Source organism: Lepidochelys kempii, chromosome 6, assembly GCF_965140265.1.
Source record: "Lepidochelys kempii isolate rLepKem1 chromosome 6, rLepKem1.hap2, whole genome shotgun sequence".
Lineage (NCBI taxonomy): Eukaryota > Metazoa > Chordata > Testudines > Cheloniidae > Lepidochelys > Lepidochelys kempii.
Genome location: NC_133261.1, coordinates 48,913,078 through 48,936,875, shown reverse-complemented (window position 1 = coordinate 48,936,875; position 23,798 = coordinate 48,913,078). Strand labels below are relative to the sequence as shown.

Below are 23,798 nucleotides of genomic sequence, written 5' to 3'. Positions count from 1 at the left end.
AAATCTGATTTAGGAATTTATAACTTGGTAACTTTCATTCACTTTTTATTATAACTTAGCATCCATATTTTGAAACAATGGGCAATTCTAAAAAATATTTGAAACTTGATAGGGATAAATTTGACACCTAAGAGCATAGATATGTAATCTTCAGATTTAACTACCAGCAATAGTGTGCTGAAATTATTTTGTGTGTTGCACAGTGACAGTTTGTCATAATATTCTCAAGTCAACTGGGAACTTTATTGACAAAATGCTAGGTTATTTTGGTTCAAAGGTTGCAAAGATTTACACATCTGTGTAACTTCATGTATATCCATAATCCCACTGCAGTCAATGGGACTGCTCCCATGTGTTACTGTTTGCAGAACCTGGATGTCAGATTGTAAACACTTTGGGTCAGGGAACATGTCTTTTGGGGCCAGGACTTACAAACAGTGAAATGCCATTGCATAGAGTGCTATGCCTTTCTTCACTTGGCCAGATAGTGGTACTGGTACTCTGAAAGGTGGAATATATACAGTAGTGTTGCGCTGGTTTGGGAGCACAGAGTTAAGATGTACATTGGCACTGATGATTTTGACATTGTGAATAAACCAACATAGTGAATGCATGTCTACACACACACACAAATACAAAGTGATATCAAGTCTAAATGGCAAAGAATCACACCTGAGAAACTGAACTTAAAAAACCGGAACTGGCAATCAAACTTTTGGCTTTTATTTTGTTTGAAGTTTTTACTGAGAGATCAGTGGAGCTGCCAACATAACCAAAAGGCGCTTTCCCCTCCTTGTCTCTTGGCCAACCATTTTTTAAAAAATTAGATACAACCACCACTGAACTATTTAAAAATGGATCAATTTACTGAACATAGGTGTTCCAGGATAATTATGATTCCCCTGTGATAGGGGAGGAGCTTCAGGAGACTCTTAACACTACACACCTGGGAAAAGCTCCAAGGGAAAAGAGAGAGAGTTTTCCTGTGAACTGTCAATTTCTTCTGTTTATCGAATCTAGCATTTTTTTAAGAAGAATGTAACATGATATTCCAAAAGTTACAAATGTAAGGACTGATGGAACAGAAATTCAAGTCCTTTCATTTAGGCACGGGAAAGGATTAAGTTGTTTGCTAAAACGGTAGCTAGCTTGAAAGATTCTGTGTTATATCCTCACACTACCCTGCACTACTTATAAATCTCTTTTGTTTCCATGATTGAAAGTCTATGTTAAGATGACAGATTTCTACTACCATACTCACTAAGTGGAGCACTTCGATTGACAAAAGCATGCTCTACACTTACAAAGATGGGTCACTTACTCTTGTTGGCCTTGTATCGTCATTTTCTATAATATACTTTCACTTTGTACATTTTGTAGTACATTCTCTTGATCTTCTATAGAGATCTAAGTATTCGGGGTCTGCTCCCATTGAAGTCAATGGGAACTTTGTCATTGACTTTAATGGGAGCAGCGTCAGACACTCAGTCTACTTTTAGAAAGCCATTTATTTAATAGCACAGAGTTCTTGGTATCTTAGTTTTCTTGATTGAAAGCAATTGCAATACTATTTTCCAAGCATGGTAATCTTCATAAATAATGGACAGTAATGTCCTCTTTTGCCAGACTGCTGCCTCTGTCACGTTAGTGATCCCTCAGTTAACACTGTTGCTTACTAAGGGCTAGTCTGTTCCTGGAGTTATTTAGGAATGGCTATTCAGGAATTTTCACCTGGACATATGTCAAATTAAACTAGAAAACAACTCCCCTATTCCAGAATAGATGTATCCAAATACACAACCTCTTTTATTCTGGAATAACTTTTTATGTGTAGAAAAGCCTTTATTACTCTCACCTTTGGGCCAGAAGGTTGTGGGTTTATGTTCCAAATCTGCATCTGGGCTCATATACAGTCAGGAAATGACAGAATCACAATTTATCCTGTGACTGAGACATTAAACAAAGATTTCTTCTGCTCGAGTCTGGATAGCTGTCCAGGTAAAAGTTTTAGCACTTTATGAACTGTATTGGCCAACACCCTTTTAAGAGGAAAAACAGGAAGAATTGTTGTAAGATCCAAAGATGTGGCTGAGGCATTGATTAATGCTTAATAGCTTTGTAACAAAGCTCTTTGTAACAAAGAACGTAACTCATTGTACAGTGTGCTGGTTACTTTTTGTATAAAAGGTTCTCTATATCCACCCATGTTCTGCTCTGTATGGTCCAAGGCAGTTTAGAATCATTCCTATCATAACTTTTCATGTAGTTTATTGAGTGTCATTTGTTGAGGATTTTTATTTTTGCAGGGAATGCATATCTATATCTGGGACACCAGCAGCTGCCTGACCAACAGATTTAAAGAACACTTTACAACACTTTGTGGTAGAGAGACCCTCTTTCCCCCTCATGTTTCCATATACTTTTGACTCTAATAACCTGTCTCACAGTATTATAATGTATGTGTCACAGAAGAAATAAAACGAGACCTTCCTTTAAGTTCCCTTCTCTCTCCTTTGATTCAGATTCTATCTATGAAAAAATGACTATTTCTGTTCATACTACTTTTATCACTGAGTTAAGCTGCTTTTGCTATGTCTAGCTTAATAAAGGGGAAGAGAGAAGCCATCAAACATCCTCAAGTGTATGCATCAAAAGTGGCAAAAGTCTGGAAACATTTAAAAATCTCAGGGTGAAATTCATTTCACTCTCATAAAAGCAATGTAATCTGACTATATATGGGTAAAGTGCCATGGGGGAAAATGGTGAAATATCTCTCCAGCCTTGGAGCTGTACTGCTATAAGCCCATAGTGTACAATGTTGGTTTTAGAATAATTTTAGGCCAAGCTAATGGTACAGAGACCCATTCTGTGCAGGGAAGAGCCTAGGAAGAAAATGAAAGCTTGATGGCACTGCAGTAAATAAGGGTTAACGGGAAAGACCCATGTAGTCCGGATTCTGAGGTTGCAGAATTTGTGATGGAGTTTACTTCCTGCTGAGAACTGTGCTCCAGAATCTGAAATTGTTTCAAGCTCTTATGGTTGCAGAGAGAAGCTCAAAATTGTGAATTCTGTAAGTGATGCAGTGTCATCTGCATGAGTCTGCAGAGAGCCACATTCCGCTGTTCTCTAGGCAAGCAGAAATGTACGGGTTAAAGTTCAGCCAGGCTACCACCAAAGGCGACTGCAACTACTGCTGAGCAAGCTGCCAGTATGCTCCTCTGCCATCTCTTCTAGCAGCTGTCTCTTCCACCTGCTATCCCTAGCTACCTGGAGCCACTGGGTGGTGTGGACAATGCTATGGGAGTTGAGGCCAGAGAGTAAAGCAGGAGAGAATGGTGGTGGTGGAAAAACTATCCTTGAAAATAACCATTGACAAATTTGGGGCCAGTGAGTATCTTCAGCTATGATCTATAGTTGTGTGTGCTTGTGGATGGAGGGGAACGGAATACATTATGTTTCTGTGACTTACAGAAGTTGCTGCCACAGAGTTTAGGGGTTGTTGGTAGGGAATTTGGTCCCATTCTGCTACAGAGTACACAGGACCCTGTTTATGGGAAAACTCTGAGCATAATCTAGTTCTTTTGTTCTATAGCCCAAAGATTTCCTCACAGAAGATATGTGACTACCAACTCCAATTATTTCTTCTAGTTTATATTGTATTGATACCTGTCCCATGATACCAAATCAGCAATATATACGCCTGTGCTTTAAAGGTGCCAAATGCACAAAGCAGAAGAGAATTATGCGACAAATGAGCTGAGAGAGAATTTAAACAGAAAAATGTGAATCAAATTAAAAACTATTTAAGAATGTTTTCTTAGATGCCCAAAGAAAGCACAGAGCCACAATTGGGAGAAAGCTACACTGGTTAAAAAACCTGTCTGGCTTAGTGGAGAAGTGAATGAAGCTATAATTTTTTTTTAAAAACACAACAATCTATAACAAATTGGAAAAGTGGGATGTTGATAGCAATGAATATAAATTACAAACTAGAAATTGTAGAAAATTGATAAGGGAAGCAAAAGGACACTAGGCGATGTCGATGGCCAGCAGAGTAAAGGACAATAAGGAGTATTTTAAGCATATTGGGAACAAAATGAGTCCTAGCAATGGTGTCCAAATGGTAGAATTGTCAATAATAATGCAAAAAGGCTGAAGTCATTGTAGTCAAATGTTTGGCTGCGTGTGTGTGTTTTCCCTGTGTGCTGTCCCAGCTCTGCACAGACAGTTGGCACAGCAATCTCGAGTGAACCACCCAATGACCACAAGATCCGTTAAGGTACGAAGGCATCCAGCCAGGTTTATTGTTGAGGAAGCACGGTAATAGCACCTGGCAGACTCCATGAGGCTACTAAGACATGTATGCCCCTGACAATGGATGCAGCTCAGTCAGTGGCAGGACTTTCCGCTGCCCCCTAAGCTGGTGAAAGATACTCCCTCTGAGATACATTTTTATACCCTGATATAAACAAGTTATGTACTGTCATTCTGACCTTATCTTTTAGGAGGGGTCAGTGTGTTTCTGTTATCCTTGGGGAATGTTTTTGTACCATGCTTGATATCAGGATGTTCTGGTACCACTTGATATCACGATGTGTTTGTGTGAGTACTCTGTGCTTAGCACTTTTTAGGAATGTGTATTTCTGCAATATAAGCACTGTTCTTGCCAGATTCTGTGAGCAGGTTCTGCCTCATAGCAGGTCTCTGATACAAGGGCTTATGTCTCAGGCTCTCTTCCTACTTCAGTCATCAGTAAATATTTCTATTCTGTGTTTGGAGGAAACAAAAAAAAACACCAAAGCAACAAAAAACAACCACCCCAAAAAACAAAAATACTACAGGTTTCAGAGTAGCAGCCGTGTCAGTCTGTATTCGCAAAAAGAAAAGGAGTACTTGTGGCACCTTAGAGACTATCAAATTTATTTGAGCATAAGCTTTCGTGAGCTACAGCTCACTTCATCGATGAATCCGATGAAGTGAGCTGTAGCTCACGAAAGCTTATGCTCAAATAAATTTGTTAGTCTCTAAGGTGCCACAAGTACTCCATTTCTAAAAACACTACAGTTGATATATTGATAGATGATGATGATGAAATACTTTCCATTTCAACAGTAATTCAGGAGGATGTTAAACGGTAGCTACTAAAGTTAGACATCATCAAATCAGTGGATCTGAATAATTTGCACGCAAGGGTTTTAGAAGAGCTGGCTGAGGAGCTCTCTGAACTGCTTATATTACTTTTTCAATAAATCTTGGAACACTGGGGAAGTTCTAGAGGACTGTGAGAAAGCTAATGTACAAAATCTGCAAAAATATAAACAGGATTACCTGGGTAATTATAGGCCTGTCAGCCAGACATCAATACCAAACAAAATAATGGAACAGCTGATACCGGACTCTATTATTAAAAAATTTTAAAAGGGTAATATAATTAATGCTAATAACATGGGTTTATGGAAAATAGATCTCATCGAACTAACTCAGTATCATTTTTATGAGATGATAAATTTGGTTGATAAAGGTAACAGTGTTGATACAACAGACTTCAGTAAGGCATTTGACTTGGTACCACATAACATTTTGATTAAGAAACTAGAATGATACAAAGTCCACATGGCACACATTAAATGGATTAAAAACTGACAAGTCTCAAAATATAATTGTAAATGGGGGATCATCATCAAGTGGGTTTCTAGTGGGGTTTCGCACAGATTGATTCTTGGCCCTACGCTGTTTAACACTTGTCTTGGAAGAAAACACAAAATCATCATTGACAAAATTTGCAGATGACCAAAAGAGTGGGGGAGTGGTCAATAAAGAGGACAGGTCCCTGATACAGAGCGATCTGAATCGCTAACTAAACTGGGCACAAGCAAACAACTTGCATTTCAATATGGTAAATATGTAAATCTAGAAGAAAAGAATGCAGCCATACTTGCAAGATGGGTAATTATATCCTGGGAGGCAGTGATTTGGAGAAAGACTTGGGGGGTGGGGAGGTGTCATGGTGGACAATTAGCTGAACATGAGCTTGCAGGAAGATAGAGGCCTAAAGAGCTAATGTGATCCTTGTATGTATAAACAGAAGAATATGGAGTAGGAAAAAAGGGAACATATATTATCTTTGTATTTGGCATTGGTCAACTGCTACGGGAATACTGTGTCAATTCCACACTTCAAAAAGGTTATTCCTAAATTGGAGAGGGTCAGAAAAGAAAGAGAATGGGTAAAGGATTGGAGAATGTGCCTTACAATGGTAGATGCCAGGAGCTCAGTCTATTAGTTTATCAAAAAGAAGGTTAAGGGGTGACTTGATCACAGTCAGCGCCTACATGGGGAATAGAAATTTGATGATAGAGGGCTCTTCAATCTGGCTGGCAAAGGTATAGCAAGATCCAATGGCTGGAACATGAAGCTAGACAACTTCAGACTAGAAGTAAGGTCTAATTTTTTAACAGTGAAGGTAATTAACCATTGGAACAACATACCATGTGTTGTGGTGGATTCCCCATTAATGGAAATTTAAAATCAATATTGAATGTTTTTCTAAAATATATACTCTAATATAGAGAGTTTTTGGACTCAGTTAATTCAGGGAAGTCCTACGGCGTGTATTAGATAGCTGTCGCTACCTCAGATTAGATGACCACAGTGGTCCCTTCTGGTCATCAAATCTATGAATCTATGATATGCACATACACTTTATGAAATGAATGATCCCTGCGCGCACCCATCTACACACATGTGTGTGTGCACCTACGTGCATGCACACACACCAGTGATGCAGTGCAGTACCCAGTTTTTAAGCATTTGGTTGCATAAGGAGTTACCTGTCACTTTAAGAAATGTCAGCCCAGTTGTCTCCTTTTGAAATGATGATGACCGTGCTCCAGCTGTCTCTGGAGGAATGACCCATGAGAAAAATCCAGCCACTGCATGGGTCTCAATGTTTCACACGTTTGCTTTGATTGGACAACTACAATCTTAGGCCACTTGATTTAGCTAGCAACAAGTGCTCTGGAAATAACTGGTACAAGTGTCCTCACTACGCTTTTTGCATTACTTTTTGTATTTGTTTCTCAGCAAATGAAAAGATTGAAGACATCAATGGCTGTCCAAAGAACAGATCTCAAATGGTAAGTGGCAAAGCAGCAGTGCATGTGTGTGTTACTCAATTCATAATAGGTATGACAGTTAATTTAACTGAGTGTTGTGAAATGCTTGCACCAATATAATAGAGGGGGAAATCTGGACTGTTATTAGAACTAATGATCCATTTCTCATCCTATTGAAGTCAAAAGGAGAAGATAGGATCTGAATCTATTAGCACAAGGTACATAACTTTTCTTTCTGTGATATTTTAATGTTTTTGTGATACTCTGTATAAATAAGAATATACAAAATGTAAATACTGTGCTTTTATTTGAAAACAGTTTTTACAGAAGCAGGAAAGTAGATGTGCAACTGGCTTTTTGTCAAGGTTGCTCCAAATAAAATTAAGAATTTCAAGGCTAAAGGACTACGATCTCTTAGGCTCTATTAAGATCATCTCGATATTTTAGGTCCTTCCCAAAAGACAGAATTTTTTCATATATTAACAGTGGTTACGCCAAAATAGAAAAGAATTTGCAAATGTGTCTTTGGAAGTTGTAATGAAAAAGTTAAAATGTCTATTGTCTTTTTTGATTCAGTGATGGGTTTTTATCTGTAAAATGTTCTCACTTATCTGGTTTGTATTTAATCTTTGAAAACAAGCACCAAAAGATACAGTAGCAGAACTCAAAGTATACAGTACATGATGAGTATGTTTGCTATTAGGGACAGTGCAGTTAATATTCTAGACAAGATATTTGAGAATATTGGCAGTAATAAGATTATTTAAAATGTACTGTAAGAAGGAAATTATTTAATTTATGATATTTTAAACAGATGCCTTTGTTCCTCTGTATTTTTATACAGAATCAATGTGATGACATTAAATCTAAAATATGTACAAATTACAGCTGGATACTGAATTTAGGATTATTTTAGTATAACTTCTATACCATTTTTTGTGTGTGGTTTTAGTTCTTAAATTTTTTTGCTGTGTGTTCAATTTGTTTCTATCTGGTGATGGAACCCACTGAAGGGTTAAGGGTTTGGCAGCAGTTTTCCATCCCAGAGCCTGAAACTGCTTTGTGTTTTACTATTCCATCTCCCTCCCCCCGGTCTTTGAGGTTATCCTCTTTTTATCCACAGAGCAACCACTCCTTAAAAAGAAAAACATCTTTACAGATTTATCTTTGCTACTTTTACTCCTTGGTAGAGATTGGCTGCTATTCTTGCTGTAGCCACAGCAGCTGTCTAAAGTATAAATAATTGAGGAAACTTTCAAGATCAATGTAATTTAATGTTTCACAAGTGTATTGTAAGAACTGAATTTCATTCATGAGCTACAGGCGATACCAAAATACATTAAAAAAATCCATTACATTGTAACTGAAAGTTAGATTAACTCACTTTTTCTCTATGAACTAAAGTATCTGTTCTGGTGTTTGCAGCCAGAGCTGACACCAAGGGTTGTTGCATAAGTCAGGTTTGGACATAATGGTTGTCAGCGTGCGTGCTAGAGCAGGAGCTGCGTAACATGTGAAAAGGGGGTATTCTTGCTTCACTTCCTGCTCCAAGGTACTGACCCTGTGCTGGTGTGTGCAGAAGGATGGACTGGGGCAGGGCTGTCTACCCTGTCCCACTCCGTTTAGGATGCTTAGCACCATAGTCAGTGCGGGACACTCCAGTTCTTTACCAATGGAAACACAAAATCATCATGGCTGTCCCTTGCATTGATGTGCATATCCATGGGGTTATCCATGATTGAACACTAAAGGCCAATGTTTATCAGTGTCTGTGCTCTAAGAATATAATACATTATAAACCAGAGGGTGTAATGTTTGTAATCTTTTGCCTTGGGTCAGTGGGCACAACCTTTCTCTAAGATCAACACTGTTAATTTGGATGGTGCAGTCTGCATCCCTTGATGCACTTGATTGGGCTTCATCTCCACTCATCCCATTTGGGTAATTTCCACCTCTGATGACACTAAGAGGGAGCAGTCCCTGCCCTCCCCAAAGCGCAGGGACTCTTATTGTGCCTGGCCCTTGTGCAGGTGGCATCATGGGGGAGAAAGTTCCTTGTGTCCTCCCAGCCCTCCCACTCACACCAGGACACACAGTTTTGCCCTAGTTTTTTACCTAATTGTTCAGTCACAGCTGTGTATAACTACATTGCAGCTTCTAACAATTGGATGTTAAAGTTCAATAGTTGGAAAAGGCACATGACAGAAGCTTTCATCTCTGCCTCTCAAATAGAAATACAGCACAGTTTACTATGAAACTGTACGACTTTATAAATACTATTAAATGCCTTTTCATAACTGTCCACTATATAAGAACTGATTTTTCTGGATCATATGTATTTATGTAATGTATATTTATTTAAATAGAACAACAAAGGCCTGCAATTGACAGTGATTAGTTCCAACTGACATGAAGACAATTTATGGTAAATTGAGCATGTATATAAATTCAGAGACCATCCCTACAATTGTAGTTTTTCTGCGTAGAATGAAACATGTCAGAAAATGGCTTCATTCTTGAAGAACCAAAGGAAAAAAAATCTATTTCCTGTTTGTGTGCATGTTGTAGAAAAAACTATTGTAAACAAACATGGGCCAGTGAAGCATGGCAAGGGATGCCCTTCTCTTAATACTATTGCATTACAGAAGCAAGACAACTGTTTTCGTATCTTATATTGATCTATTTTTTCACTGTCCAATGGCTGACATTAAAGACTCGATATCCGCCACTCTGCAGAGTTTACGATACCATAGTATCATCTGTTGTACTTATAGGAAGTCACTGTACCTTAGTTCCTTAGGGAACAGATGCTGAGTATTTAATGATGCTTACAATCTTTGAATATTGACATAGTGAAACTTCCTTCAGAGTAAAGTACAATGAAAGGCACAGGTTATTTCAGTGAATTGTGATGTATAAATAGCAGTTCTGCTGATAGAATGAAGTTCTTCTGTGACACAGTGATGTCATTATACAGATTCAGCTTTCTATATGTGAGCATATCTAATGTACAGTGGTCTCCATTAAAAAAACCCAGCATTTGCAAACTTCAGTGCACAGCGATATCTGAAATCATCTTATTCTGTTTCATATTTATCTAGGGCCTTCCATCTCCATGTCACTAAAGAGAAAACAGAGATAAAGCTCTTTACCCTGAATAGCTGAGGCCTTGATCCTGCCATCTGGTCCCTGTGGATACTAACACTAGTCCCAAACCTCAATGAAGTCTGTGTGTAGGGCTTGTGGGGCTCCATGTGGGCACAGGCATCCACCCACCCTGATTAGATTGGTGGATGGGGTCATCTGTTACATAAACATAGGAAATTACGACAACACATAAGAAAGAGTGAAGATAGAGATGATGGTTACAAGACATAAGGAACATGCAAAGTGTATATTCGTCTGAAGCTTGAAAGATCTGAGTATTAAACTGGAGAATAAGACAGAGAAAAGAAAAGAAGCACAATAACACAGGAGTAGACGTCAGTGGTGGAGAGCTATGTAAAGGAAGAGATTTTTTTTAAAATAGGGATTTGAAGGTAAAGGCTGTTTGGTGTAGCGGGAGAATGAGGATGTTGCAGGCATAGGCAGCAGATGATAAAAAGCCTGAAGTAGGGGGAGATAAGTGGAGCATCAGAGTAGGAAGTCGGGAGAAAGAAGGTGTTGATATATAGGCTGGGGCAGAGCTGTGCTGTACCTTCAACATCAGGATGAGGAGTTTTAAAGAGATGAGGAGCTGTAAAGGGATTTAAGAAGGAGGCTGATATGGTCAGAGAAGTGGGAAAGGAAGATCATTTATCCAACAGTTAAAATAAAGAGGCACAAGGTAAGAGACCAAGAGGCCTAAGAAGGGGTGTTAACAGAGGTTGAGATCAGAGAGAACCAGAGTGTGAACCAAGATTTTGGCAGTGTGGATGGACAGGAAGGGACAGATGTTAGAAATGTTAAAGAGGAAGTAGTATAGTGACAATATTTGGCAAGAGCATGGATAACCAAAGACAACCCCAGTGTCATATGAGTTTGAAGGAGTGGGAGGAGAAAGGAGCTGTTAATAGCGAGGAAGAGGGAAAGTGTAGAGAGAATGATGAGAGGGTTTGATTGATCCATGCTAAGTCTGAGGAAGCAGAGGGACATCCCAGAGGAGATATTGGAGACACAGGAAGCAATGTAGCCTGGGCAGAGAGACTACACTTTTCCCATTTACTCAGAATAGGAAATAGCTGTGGTAACCATGAGGTATCTGTGGTCATATGTTGATTCTTCATTTTTAATGGTGACCACTCTTGTGTATCTGTCTATGCAAAAGAGGTCACGACAACAAGGAGGGAGTGCACTCTCCCCTCTATGCATTGACCTGTAACAAGTTGGCTTGTAATACTCTGAAATATCTGTGATGCAGATATCCTATCATGTTGCATGGGTAAAAGGAGGGAGTTCAGTCTTTTATTGTTTATTTGGCTATAGATTGTGCAGAGTTAGTCTGTTTTCGTCCAGTATGGGCTAGAGCCTGCAGCACTTATTAACATCATTGGCACGACTCATTGAGTAATGATCAGGCCCATATTATCAATATGTTGACTTTAACTTGCAAGGAAAACCTAATTCAGCAATGGGAAGAGGAAGATGTAGCCAAATATAAAAGATATCAGGTATATTTAGGATATAGAGGTGAAACATCAATATTAAATAACGTTATAACACAGGGCGTACAAAACTCCGGCCTGTAAAATATTTAGCTTAGCAAAATTAGGCCATCGGACACAGGATAAGTTAACATAAGCAAGTTAATAATAAACCTGCGTAGCTTTTTTTCTGTGTTTGTGATATGCTGATGTTCTGAAATAATTGCTGAGTTTGGATAACGTCTTGAGAGAGATCAGTAGACACCAAGGTGAAATGTAGCCAAGGTGAAATGTTGGAGACTTTCTTAAGGTAACTGCCTATTAATATGGTGATAAGGTGGTGGAAATGTTAATGAGTATAAGGGGAACTAATGAGTTAGCCTATGAAAAACAGGGCACTCCAAAAGTAGAGGGGCATGGAAATTCAAATAAGGAAAAGGAGTTAAAACCTTCAAAGGTGTGTATGGACACCAGCGGGCATCAGCATAACACATTATAAAAGGTGTTGTGGCCTGCATGCCTTGGTATGTGGGAGATGCCAGGACGATGACCATTGGTGGTGGTGGTGATGAGGATAACACTTTTGGTTTTTCTGCAAGGCCTGGGGTGAGTAATGCAAATATTATGCATTTTGTAATGATCTCACTTTACCAGATTGTAGTGTGTGTATTTTTTGGTTGGCTACTAAAAGTAATGGTTGTAGAAAGAGTACTGTGTAGACTCTATTGTGCACCATGCGGTTTCCATTCTATTAAATACTTCTCTCTACTGTAGTTGATCTTGGGGGCTGAACTCTCCCACATTAAAGTAGGTGTAAACCCTCACTTTGGGTGGGTAGTTGGTTAAAGTAACCTTTCACTATATAGGTGACTACAAAGGTTTGTTGTAAAATACCTTGGTTTTAGTGCAGCACAGATTTGGTGCAGTAGCATAACAGCTCTGAAAGATATAGATTTATATGGAGATGAGCTGTCTAATTTGTACTTCAAAGTGAACTGCTAAATAATGTGTGAGATGCCCTCTTGCAGTAGGCCTGAGTGGAGGGCTGTGGGAAGCTGAGCCCAGAACAAAGGCTCAATCCTGGAGGGATGTTATCTGAGCTGAGATAGGACTCTCAGGGTATGTCTACACTACAAAATTAGCATCAGGGGGTAGCCGTGTTAGTCTGTATCCACAAAAACAACAAGGAGTCCAGTGGCACCTTAAAGACTAACAGATTTATTTGAGCATAAGCTTTCGTGGGTAAAATCCCCACTTCTTCAGATGCAAAATTAGGTCGATTTTATTTAAATTGACATTGAGTCTCCGATTTAAGTTGATTCTGCATGTCCCCACTATGCACATTGGGTCGGTGAAGCGCATCCTCACAGAGCAGGGCTTGTATCAACTCACAGAGTGCTGCTATCCCACAGTGCACGGAGCAGAGTGGAATGTTGGGTTGGGCTTCCAGGGCCTCATAGGACCAAAACATTTGCGCGGCTGGTTATGGGAACATGGCATTAGCCTCCCATGATGCACTTTCCTCCCTTCCCCTCTCCCTGAAATCAATGGCAAACAATCCAAGCCTTTTTTGTGCCTTTTATCCCTGCGCAGACGTCATAGCACGGCAAGCATGGACACCGCTCAGCTGTACACTGTTGTTTTGAGCATTGCAAACACCTCATGCCTTATCCTGCAGTAGTTGCTCAGCTGAAGCAGGAGCCGCCGCACGGAACAATGTGATGCTACCCAAGCAGCCCTGCTGGAAGCCGTGAAGTGGAGCAATTCGCAGATGCTGGTGACAGTTGCGCATCACCTTGACATGGTGGAGCACCGCTTCTGGGCCTGGGAAATAAGCACTGACTAGCGGGACCGCATAGTTATACAGCTATGGAATGACGAGCAGTGGCTGCAGAACTTTCGAATGCGCAAGGCCACTTTCATGGAACTGTGCAAAGAACTTTCCCCAGCGCAGCAATACTAAAATGATAACTCCCATTGGGAGGCATTCATGGATAGAGGACAGTTCTCTCGGGATGGACTTCATCTGAGTAGGGAAGGAAATAGACTTCTAGGATGGAGGCTGGCACAACTGATTAAGAGAGCTTTAAACTAGGAATTTGGGGGAGATGGTTGGGAGATGTCCAGGTAATCTCCACGCCAGAATTTAGCATAGAGTGGAAAGAAAATGAAGTAAGAGTGGATACAGCTGTAGGTAGGAGGAAGGGCAGTGTAGATACAAGTCTAATAGGTTATACTGGTAGTAAAATAACCGTGCCTAATAGGGTACAGAATGTGAGTGAGGCCAAACAGCAAAAATTAAGATGTTTGTACACTAATGCAAGGAGCCTAGGTAACAAAATGGAGGAACTAGAGTTACTGGTGCAGGAAGTGAAACCAGATATTATAGGTATAACAGAGACCTGGTGGAATAGTAGTCATGACTGGGCTACAGGTATTGAAGGGTATGTGCTGTTTAGGAAAGACCGAAATAAAGGTAAAGGTGGTGGAGTAGCACTGTATATCAATGATGAGATAGAATGTAAAGAAATAAGAAGCGATGAAATGGATATGACTGAGTCTGTCTGGGCAATAATTAAATTGGGGAAGAAAACTATTAGAGCCTCCCCTAGGATAGTGCTTGGGGTGTGCTATAGACCACCGGGATCTAATTTGGATATGGATAGAGCCCTTTTTAATGTTTTTAATAAAGTAAATACTAATGGAAACTGTGTGATCATGGGAGACTTTAACTTCCCAGATATAGACTGGAGGATGAGTGCTAGTAATAATAATAGGGCTCAGATTTTCCTAGATGCGATAGCTGATGGATTCCTTCAACAAGTAGTTGCTGAACCGACTAGAGGGGATGCCATTTTAGATCTGGTCTTGGCGAGTAATGAGGATCTCATAGAGGAAATGGTTGTAGGGGATAATCTTGGCTCAAGTGATCATGAGCTAATTCAGTTCAAACTGAATGGAAGGATTAACAAAAATAAATCTGCAACTAGGGTTTTTGATTTCAAAAGGGCTGACTTTCAAAAATTAAGGAAATTAGTTAGGGAAGTGGATTGGACTGAAGAATTTATGGGTTTAAAGGTAGAGGAGGCCTGGGATTATTTTAAATTAAAGCTGCAGAAGCTATCGGAAGCCTGCATCCCAAGAAAGGGGAAAAAATTCATAGGCAGGAGTTGTAGACCAAGCTGGATGAGCAAGCATCTTAGAGAGGTAATTAAGAAAAAGCAGAAAGCATATAGGGAGTGGAAGAAGGGAGGGATCAGTAAGGAAAGCTACCTTATTGAGGTCAGAATATGTAGGGATAAAGTGAGACAGGCTAAAAGTCAAGTAGAGTTGGACCTTGCAAAGGGAATTAAAACCAATAGTAAAAGGTTCTATAGTCATATAAATAGGAAAAAAACAAAGAAAGAAGAAGTGGGACCGCTAAAAACTGAGGATGGAGTGGAGGTCAAGGATAATCTAGGCATGGCCCAATATCTAAACAAATACTTTGCCTCAGTCTTTAATAAGACTAAAGAGGATCTTAGGGATAATGGTAGCATGATAAATGGGAATGAGGATATGGAGGTAGACATCACCATATCTGAGGTAGAAGCAAAACTCAAACAGCTTAATGGGGCTAAATCGGGGGGCCCAGATAATCTTCATCCAAGAATATTAAAAGAATTGGCACAAGAAATTGCAAGCCCATTAGCAAGAATTTTTAATGAATCTGTAAATTCAGGGGTTGTACCATATGATTGGAGAATTGCTAACATAGTTCCTATTTTTAAGAAAGGGAAAAAAAGTGATCCAAGTAATTATAGGCCTGTTAGTTTGACATCTGTAGTATGCAAGGTCTTGGAAAAAATTTTGAAGGAGAAGGTAGTTAAGGACATTGAAGTCAATGGTAAATGGGACAAAATACAACATGGTTTTACAAAAGGTAGATCGTGCCAAACCAACCTGATTTCCTTCTTTGAGAGAGTAACAGATTTTTTAGATAAAGGAAACGCAGTGGATCTAATTTATTTAGATTTTAGTAAGGCGTTTGATACTGTGCCACATGGGGAATTATTAGTTAAATTGGATAAGATGGGCATCAATAGGAAAATTGAAAGGTGGATAGGGAATTGGTTAAAGGGGAGACTACAACGGGTCCTACTGAAAGGTGAACTGTCAAGTTGGAGGGAGGTTACCAGTGGAGTTCCTCAAGGATCAGTTTTGGGACCAATCTTATTTAATCTTTTTATTACTGACCTGGGCACAAAAAGTGGGAGTGTGCTAATAAAGTTTGCAGATGATACAAAGCTGGGAGGTATTGCTAATTTAGAGAAGGACAGGGATACCCTACAGGAGGATCTGGATGACCTTGTAAACTGGAGTAATAGGAATAGGATGAAATTTAATAGTGAGAAGTGTAAGGTCATGCATTTAGGGATTAATAACAAGAATTTTAGTTATAAGCTAGGGACGCATCAACTAGAAGTAACGGAGGAGGAAAAGGACCTTGGAGTATTGGTTGATCATAGGTTGACTATGAGCTGCCAATGTGATATGGCTGTGAAAAAAGCTAATGTCGTCTTGGGATGCATCAGGAGAGGTATTTCCAGTAGGGATAAGGAGGTTTTAGTACCGTTATATAAGGCACTGGTGAGACCTCACCTGGAATACTGTGTGCAGTTCTGGTCTCCCATGTTTAAGAAGGATGAATTCAAACTGGAACAGGTACAGAGAAGGGCTACTAGGATGATCCGAGGAATGGAAAACTTGTCTTATGAAAGGAGACTCAGGGAGCTTGGCTTGTTTAGCCTAACTAAAAGAAGGTTGAGGGGAGATATGATTGCTCTCTATAAATATATCAGAGGGATAAATACCAGAGAGGGAGAGGAATTATTTAAACTCAATACCAATGTGGACACAAGAACAAATGGATATAAACTGGCCACTAGGAAATTTAGATTAGAAATTAGACGAAGGTTTCTAACCATCAGAGGAGTGAAGTTTTGGAATAGCCTTCCGAGGGAAGTAGTGGGGGCAAAAGATCTATCTTGCTTTAAGATTAAACTCGATAAGTTTATGGAGGAGATGGTATGATGGGATAACATGGTTTTGGTAATTAAATATTCATGGTAAATAGGCCCAATGGCCTGTGATGGGTTTTTAGATGGGGTAAGATCCAAGTTACCCGGGAAAGAATTTTCTGTAGTATCTGGCTGATGAATCTTGCCCATATGCTCAGGGTTTAGCTGATCGCCATATTTGGGGTCGGGAAGGAATTTTCCTCCAGGGCAGATTGGAAGGCCCTGGAGGTTTTTCGCCTTCCTCTGTAGCATGGGGCACGGGTCACTTGCTGGAGGATTCTCTGCTCCTTGAGGTCTTCAAACTACAATTTGAGGACTTCAATAGCACAGATATAGGTGTGAGGTCTTTTTTAGGAGTGGTGGGTGAAATTCTGTGGCCTGCATTGTGCAGGAGGTCAGACTAGATGATCATAATGGTCCCTTCTGACCTAAATATCTATGAATCTATGAATGACGAGCAGTGGCTGCAGAACTTTCGAATGCGCAAGGCCACTTTCATGGAACTGTGCAAAGAACTTTCCCCAGCGCAGCAATACTAAAATGATAACTGCTCTAACAGCTGAGAAGCAAGTGGCGATAGCTCTGTGGAAGCTTGCAACGCGAGTCTGCTACCAGTCAGTGGGGCATCAACTTGGAGTGGGTAAACCTACTGTGGGGTCTGCTGTGATCCAAGTTGTCAGGGTAATCAATAGACATCAATTCAACATTAAAAATAATAGCATGTAACCCCTGCAGATTGATTGAAAATGTGTACTCACCAGAGGTGCCTTTGCGGGCATCACGCTCTGCTGACAATTGGTCCTGTGGGGGGATGGGCTCCAGAATTTAAAAAAAAGTTCTTGGCTGTCAGGGAGAATGGATCCTCCGCTTGCCTGCCACGCATTCTCCTCCTCCTCCTCTTCCTCAGCAACAATGTCCTCCTCGTTGTTGCCCAAGGTCACCTGGGGCTCCTGGGAGATATCCACGGAGCGTTTTGGGGTAGTGGTAGGGTTGCCACCTAGAATTGCATGCAGCTCCTCATAGAAGCAGCGTGTCTGTGGCTGAGAACCAGAGTGACTGTTCGCCTCTCTTGTCTTCTGGTACTCTTGCTGAAGTTCCTTTATTTTCATGCGGCACTGCTGCGTGTTTCTGGTGTAGTCCTTCTCCCCCATGCTGTGTCCAATTTTTGGCATAGATGTCAGCATTTCTTCTCCTGGTCGGAGCTCTGCCTGCACAGACTCTTCTCCCCACACAGCAATAAGATCCACTACCTCCTATGTGCTCCATGCTGGAGCGCGTTTGCGGCCTTGAGCATCCATTATCAGCTGTGCTGACGAGCTATCCACACCGATCGAACAGGAAATGAAAATTCAAACGTTTTTTAACAGGGGGGCGGTTGTTTCCTGTGTACCTGGCTGAAGTGCAGTGGAGTTGAAAGTGCCATCCAGAGCAGTCACAGCAGAGCACTGTGGGACACCTCCTGTAGGCCAATTCATTCGAATTACACAGCACAGTGTCTACATTATCCCCATGTCGACACGTGGATGTCGACTGAGCCCTGTGCCTCTCACGGAGGTGGAGTACAGAAGTTGACTTTACAAACCCTTTAAGTTGGCAGAAGGGACTCGGCAGTGTAGACACATACATTATTAAGCAGACCTAACTTTGCCTGGTCTACACTGGGGGGGGGATTACGCAACTTCAGCTACATGAATAACGTAACTGAAGTCGACGTATTTAGACCTACTCACTGCAGTGTCTTCACTACGGTGAGTTGACTGCTACTGCTCCCCCATCATCTCCACCTGCGCCTCCCGCAGCGGCTGAGTCGACGGAAAGCGCTCAGGGGTCAATTTATTGCGTCTAGACTAGACACGATAAATTGACCCCCGCTGGATTGATCGCTGCCTGCCGATCTGGCGCGTAGTGTAGACCAGGTCTCAGACAGGGAGGCTTGGATGAGTGGAACACTGCAGGGATTCTCACTCAGGAGACCTGACTTGGGGCTCTGGGAGATGAGTCATAGGGGAAGAAAGTGAATCTGGGAGCTCTCAGGTGGCTGGTCTGGATACTGGGGCCCTGGAGCAAGGGGAGAAAGAGTAAGGGGACAGACGGTTAATGACTCTCTGGTGCGTGAGCTGGAAAAGATATCCCAGGAGTGGGCGTGGAAAACTGTTGTGAACCTGTTACATTTTGGGAGAATGGTTTTATCATGAGGGTTCTGTGGGCTGTTGTACATGTACAAGAATAAATATATTTTCCCCAGCAGACTTTTGAACTGGACATTGAGAAAGACTGTGTTCCTTTCATGGGAGGAAGAAAGGGGAAATGGAGGCAGACATACCTGTTATGGTGTGGCCTGTTGCATGTGGGTGCCCCAGGTCACAGGGGAAACCCTCCTCTTCCCTAAAAAATAAAATAAAGACACCTTACAAATTGCCTGAGGGTCAGTAAAGTTGCATCCGAGAGTGCTAAAGGAATTGGCGGCTGTGATTGCAGAGCCATTGGCCATTATCTTTGAAAACTCGTGGCGAACGGGGGAAGTCCCAGATGACTGGAAAAAGGCTAATGTAGTGCCAATCTTTAAAAAAGGGAAGAAGGAGGATCCTGGGAACTACAGGCCAGCCAGCCTCACCTCAGTCCCCGGAAAAATCATGGAGCAGGTCCTCAAAGAATCAATCCTGAAGCACTTACATGAGAGGGAAGTGATCAGGAACAGTCAGCATGGATTCACCAAGGGAAGGTCATGCCTGACTAATCTAATCGCCTTCTATGATGAGATTACTGGTTCTGTGGATGAAGGGAAAGCAGTGGATGTATTGTTTCTTGACTTTAGCAAAGCTTTTGACACGGTCTCCCACAGTATTCTTGTCAGCAAGTTAAGGAAGTATGGGCTGGATGAATGCACTCTAAGGTGGGTAGAAAGTTGGCTAGATTGTCGGGCTCAACGGGTAGTGATCAATGGCTCCATGTCTAGTTGGCAGCCGGTGTCAAGTGGAGTGCCCCAGGGGTCGGTCTTGGGGCCGGTTTTGTTTAATATCTTCATAAATGATCTGGAGGATGGTGTGGATTGCACTCTCAGCAAATTTGCGGATGATACTAAACTAGGAGGAGTGGTAGATACGCTGGAGGGCAGGGATAGGATACAGAGGGACCTAGACAAATTGGAGGATTGGGCCAAAAGAAATCTGATGAGGTTCAATAAGGATAAGTGCAGGGTCCTGCACTTAGGACGGAAGAACCCAATGCACCGCTACAGACTAGGGACCGAATGGCTAGGCAGCAGTTCTGCGGAAAAGGACCTGGGGTGGCAGTGGACGAGAAGCTGGATATGAGTCAGCAGTGTGCCCTTGTTGCCAAGAAGGCCAATGGCATTTTGGGATGTATAAGTAGGGGCATAGCGAGCAGATCGAGGGATGTGATCGTCCCCCTCTATTCGACATTGGTGAGGCCTCATCTGGAGTACTGTGTCCAGTTTTGGGCCCCACACTACAAGAAGGATGTGGATAAATTGGAGAGAGTCCAGCGAAGGGCAACAAAAATGATTAGGGGTCTGGAACACATGACTTATGAGGAGAGGCTGAGGGAACTGGGATTGTTTAGTCTGTAGAAGAGAAGAATGAGGGGGGATTTGATAGCTGCTTTCAACTACCTGAGAGGTGGTTCCAGAGAGGATGGTTCTAGATGATTCTCAGTGGTAGAAGAGGACAGGACAAGGAGTAATGGTCTCAAATTGCAGTGGGGGCGGTTTAGGTTGGATATTAGGAAAAACTTTTTCACTAGGAGGGTGGTGAAACACTGGAATGCGTTACCTAGGGAGGTGGTAGAATCTCCTTCCTTAGAGGTTTTTAAGGTCAGGCTTGACAAAGCCCTGGCTGGGATGATTTAATTGGGGATTGGTCCTGCCTTGAGCAGGGGGTTGGACTAGATGACCACCTGAGGTCCTTTCCAACCCTGATATTCTATGATTCTATGATTCTAAAGTTAAGGGAGAAAGTAAATTCAAGAGTCAATGGTCCTCAGCTGCCAGGATCAATAACAAAAGGGGGGTTGCCACCAGGACACAAACCATAAAGAGATGTAACAATTAAAAGAATTGTTCTTCATTTGCATCCCAAAACAAATTGGAAACCAGTGGAATCTTGGAACAGGTGTAATATGATTCATATGTCAGGTGTATATATGGTGAATATAAGTGTACATTATTGAAATAATTGAATCTGCAGCCATTTACATGAGATGAGGATCTGACCTTATGTGTGTAACATCACTAAGTGGGCAGTTACCTTCTTCACTAACCCCCAGGTATTTAATTGCTGCTTTATAGGTATCAAAAACAGAGACTTAGGGCCCTGCCTTCCAGTTTGTCTCTCAAGTCATTTTTGTTATTTAGAGACCTGAAAATTTCACCTCTGCAGTTTCTCACTGTTAGCACTACAGTTACCCTCCACCCCGCATAGGGAGATTGCAGAGGACACACCTTCGAATTTGTCAGTTAACTGCAGGGGTCACTTTTAAATGCTGTTTGGCATTTCCTATCTGATGCTGATGATGCTGTCACATGTCACTCAAAGCCAAATTCAGCCTTGGTGTAACTCCATTGTCTTCAGAGTAGTTGCACTTGGTTGCGCCAAGGTTGAATCTGGTTTCAGGAGTGGAAATTGCACTCAAGCTCTAACATCCTACAGAGAAATTCCACCAAGCTGCCTAGTTGTCCCCCACACTGTCTTTATTTTTGGATAATCAGCAGTCACTGGAGCCTGGTCCTCCGAACACTTTTATTCCACTGTTGTCTAGATGAGCGTGACTGGTCGCAATAAATCTTCTGAGGGTGCCTCTCCCAAGAACCTCTCACTTTGTGGGGGTCTAGTCACTAGAGCACTCCCTTCCCAATGCAGAGTTTTGCTGCCTAGAAATGTGTTTTTAATTCAGAGACACAGCAGTGCAGAAGAGATCAAAAGCATCACAAACATTTTTTCTCCATAACTTCCAGGCACTGGATTTCTTGGAATCATAGTTCGATGGTTAAATAAAGATGTGTATTTTCAATAATTCTTTTTGAAGGTTGTCCTGAGAAATCTGATGCAGGGAACTTTTGTGACTTGGTTTTCGTTAGGCATTATTATTATTACCTTGACTTTGTGACTCAGTAAGTTTGTGTTTAAATATTACATCTGTTTGGTGTTCCTATAGTAACAAATGGACATCTTTTGACTTTAGCATGGTATTTTTCAGCACAGCTGTCTGTTAGTCTGAAGGAAAAAGCATTATCTGGATCAATGCCAGACTTACTATGGCAGCCACTAGCTTAACTCCTTCAACTGCATGCTGAGACACTTGGCTAAATATTGAGTATGGGAATGTCTAACACTGCATTTTTTTTAAGGTAGCCTCAGTCTCTGTTGATCACAGTAGGGGTCTAAAAAAAATAGAGCCCTCCGGGTCCTCACTTGCAAAGTGCACAGGATGCTTTCTCTTGCCTTTTGTCCTTTAAGGGGAAAAAAAAGCATAGCTGCAGTGTGCATGAGTTTCTGTGTCTTGCTATATTGAAAGGGGACTTTTTGGAATGGTCTTCCACCCAGGAATAAGCAAATATGTGCTTAACATGTGTCACACTCCTGGTGATAGCTTTGATGTGCTATAGATGGGACTTTTTTCCCCCAGTAAAAGTGACTCACATTTTGATGGATATGATTTTATTCTGTGACTGCTTAGTTTATTTTAAAATTTGATTATTTAATGCAACCAGAAGCGTAAAAGAGAATTAATATATTATAACAATTCAAGGTTTAACATCATACTAGGATTTTGACATAAACCAAAAAGGACATCAGAGATGAGGCCGTCCTTAAGTCATCTTATTGTGCCTACATATTATAGCATATCTGTTATGTAAAATTACCTATTACTGAGACCCTTGTAGGCACAACAGACACTATTAAGTTCAGTGTGGTTTCACTTGCTTGCACCAAGGTTGAATTTGATCTCAGGAGTGGAAATTGTGCTCAGGCTGAATTGTGCAGAGTGAATTAAGGAAAGATTCTTCACGATACATTACTTGTCTTTGGTCCTCAACATTATTTTCACTTGACCTTTATGATAAAGGCCTTTTTAAAGCTTCCTTGCACAGAAGAAAAGATTAAAAGCAAGAGGCTGGGGAATCAATTAGACGGGAAATAAATTGTAGCTATAAATTTATCTCCCCTTATAGGATGAATTAATTCATTCCCTTTCTGAGCCCCAGCTATGGGGAAATCTTTGTAGATTTTCTAAATGGGATGGGTCTGAGTAATGTAGGTTTAAAGCATATGTTGACAACAAGAGATACCTGCTCATGTTTACATAGTTCAGCTTCTGCTTTCTGAATTCCACATAGTGACTTTACTTTCTGAACAGAAACCCTATTTTCTTTATCCATAAGAAAAAATGTACAGTGAGATACGTCATGAAACTCCTCACACTAAACCAGAATGTGACAAAGATTCTGTGTCAGGTTTGTGATTTAATAGATGAAGCTGTTTATACAACTGTTTCTTTTGCCACCTGGGCTTCTGTCTCTATTTGAATATATCTCTATTTATAGAATACCTAGTACTAAGCTCTTCACACTCAAATATCCAAAGTGAGTCACACTTTTGACAAAGGATTATCCAGTCCAGAGAAATTAGCTTTCACCTCTGTTAGAGTATCTGTTTGTAGATCTTTGATTTCAGGCTTCTGCTGATGCACTTTCCTTGTGTAAGTATGTTTAATTTGGTTATTTTAAGTAATTAAATAGTCTTACTCTAAAGCTGCTGTGATATATGTCCAGGACAGTTTATTCTCTGGTTTTTGGCTGAATTATTTTTATAAATCCCAAATCTAACTTGCTTATTTTGGGCTAAACTGTGCCTTCATCCTGGCTTATGCAGCTATAATGGCGAGTGAGGAGGAGTAAGATCTCACACTCCCCAGTGAGACTGTGTAGCACCTGGTTGCTGGGTCCAGGCACAGGAAAGAGAGCAGGGACTGTACACCCCAAA

General features: G+C 41.0%; 1 protein-coding gene across 6 annotated transcripts in view; it reads left to right on the top strand.

The window, feature by feature from the left end:
- The window catches only part of NAV2 (neuron navigator 2), a 679,973-nt gene that overhangs the window by 439,836 nt on the left and 216,339 nt on the right, over positions 1–23,798 (top strand). For all 6 annotated transcript variants that reach the window (XM_073347852.1, XM_073347851.1, XM_073347849.1 and 3 more), the window contains one exon: positions 7,084–7,136. In XM_073347852.1, coding sequence (XP_073203953.1) covers positions 7,084–7,136 — 53 coding nt within the window. The remainder of the gene's footprint in view (positions 1–7,083; positions 7,137–23,798) is intronic.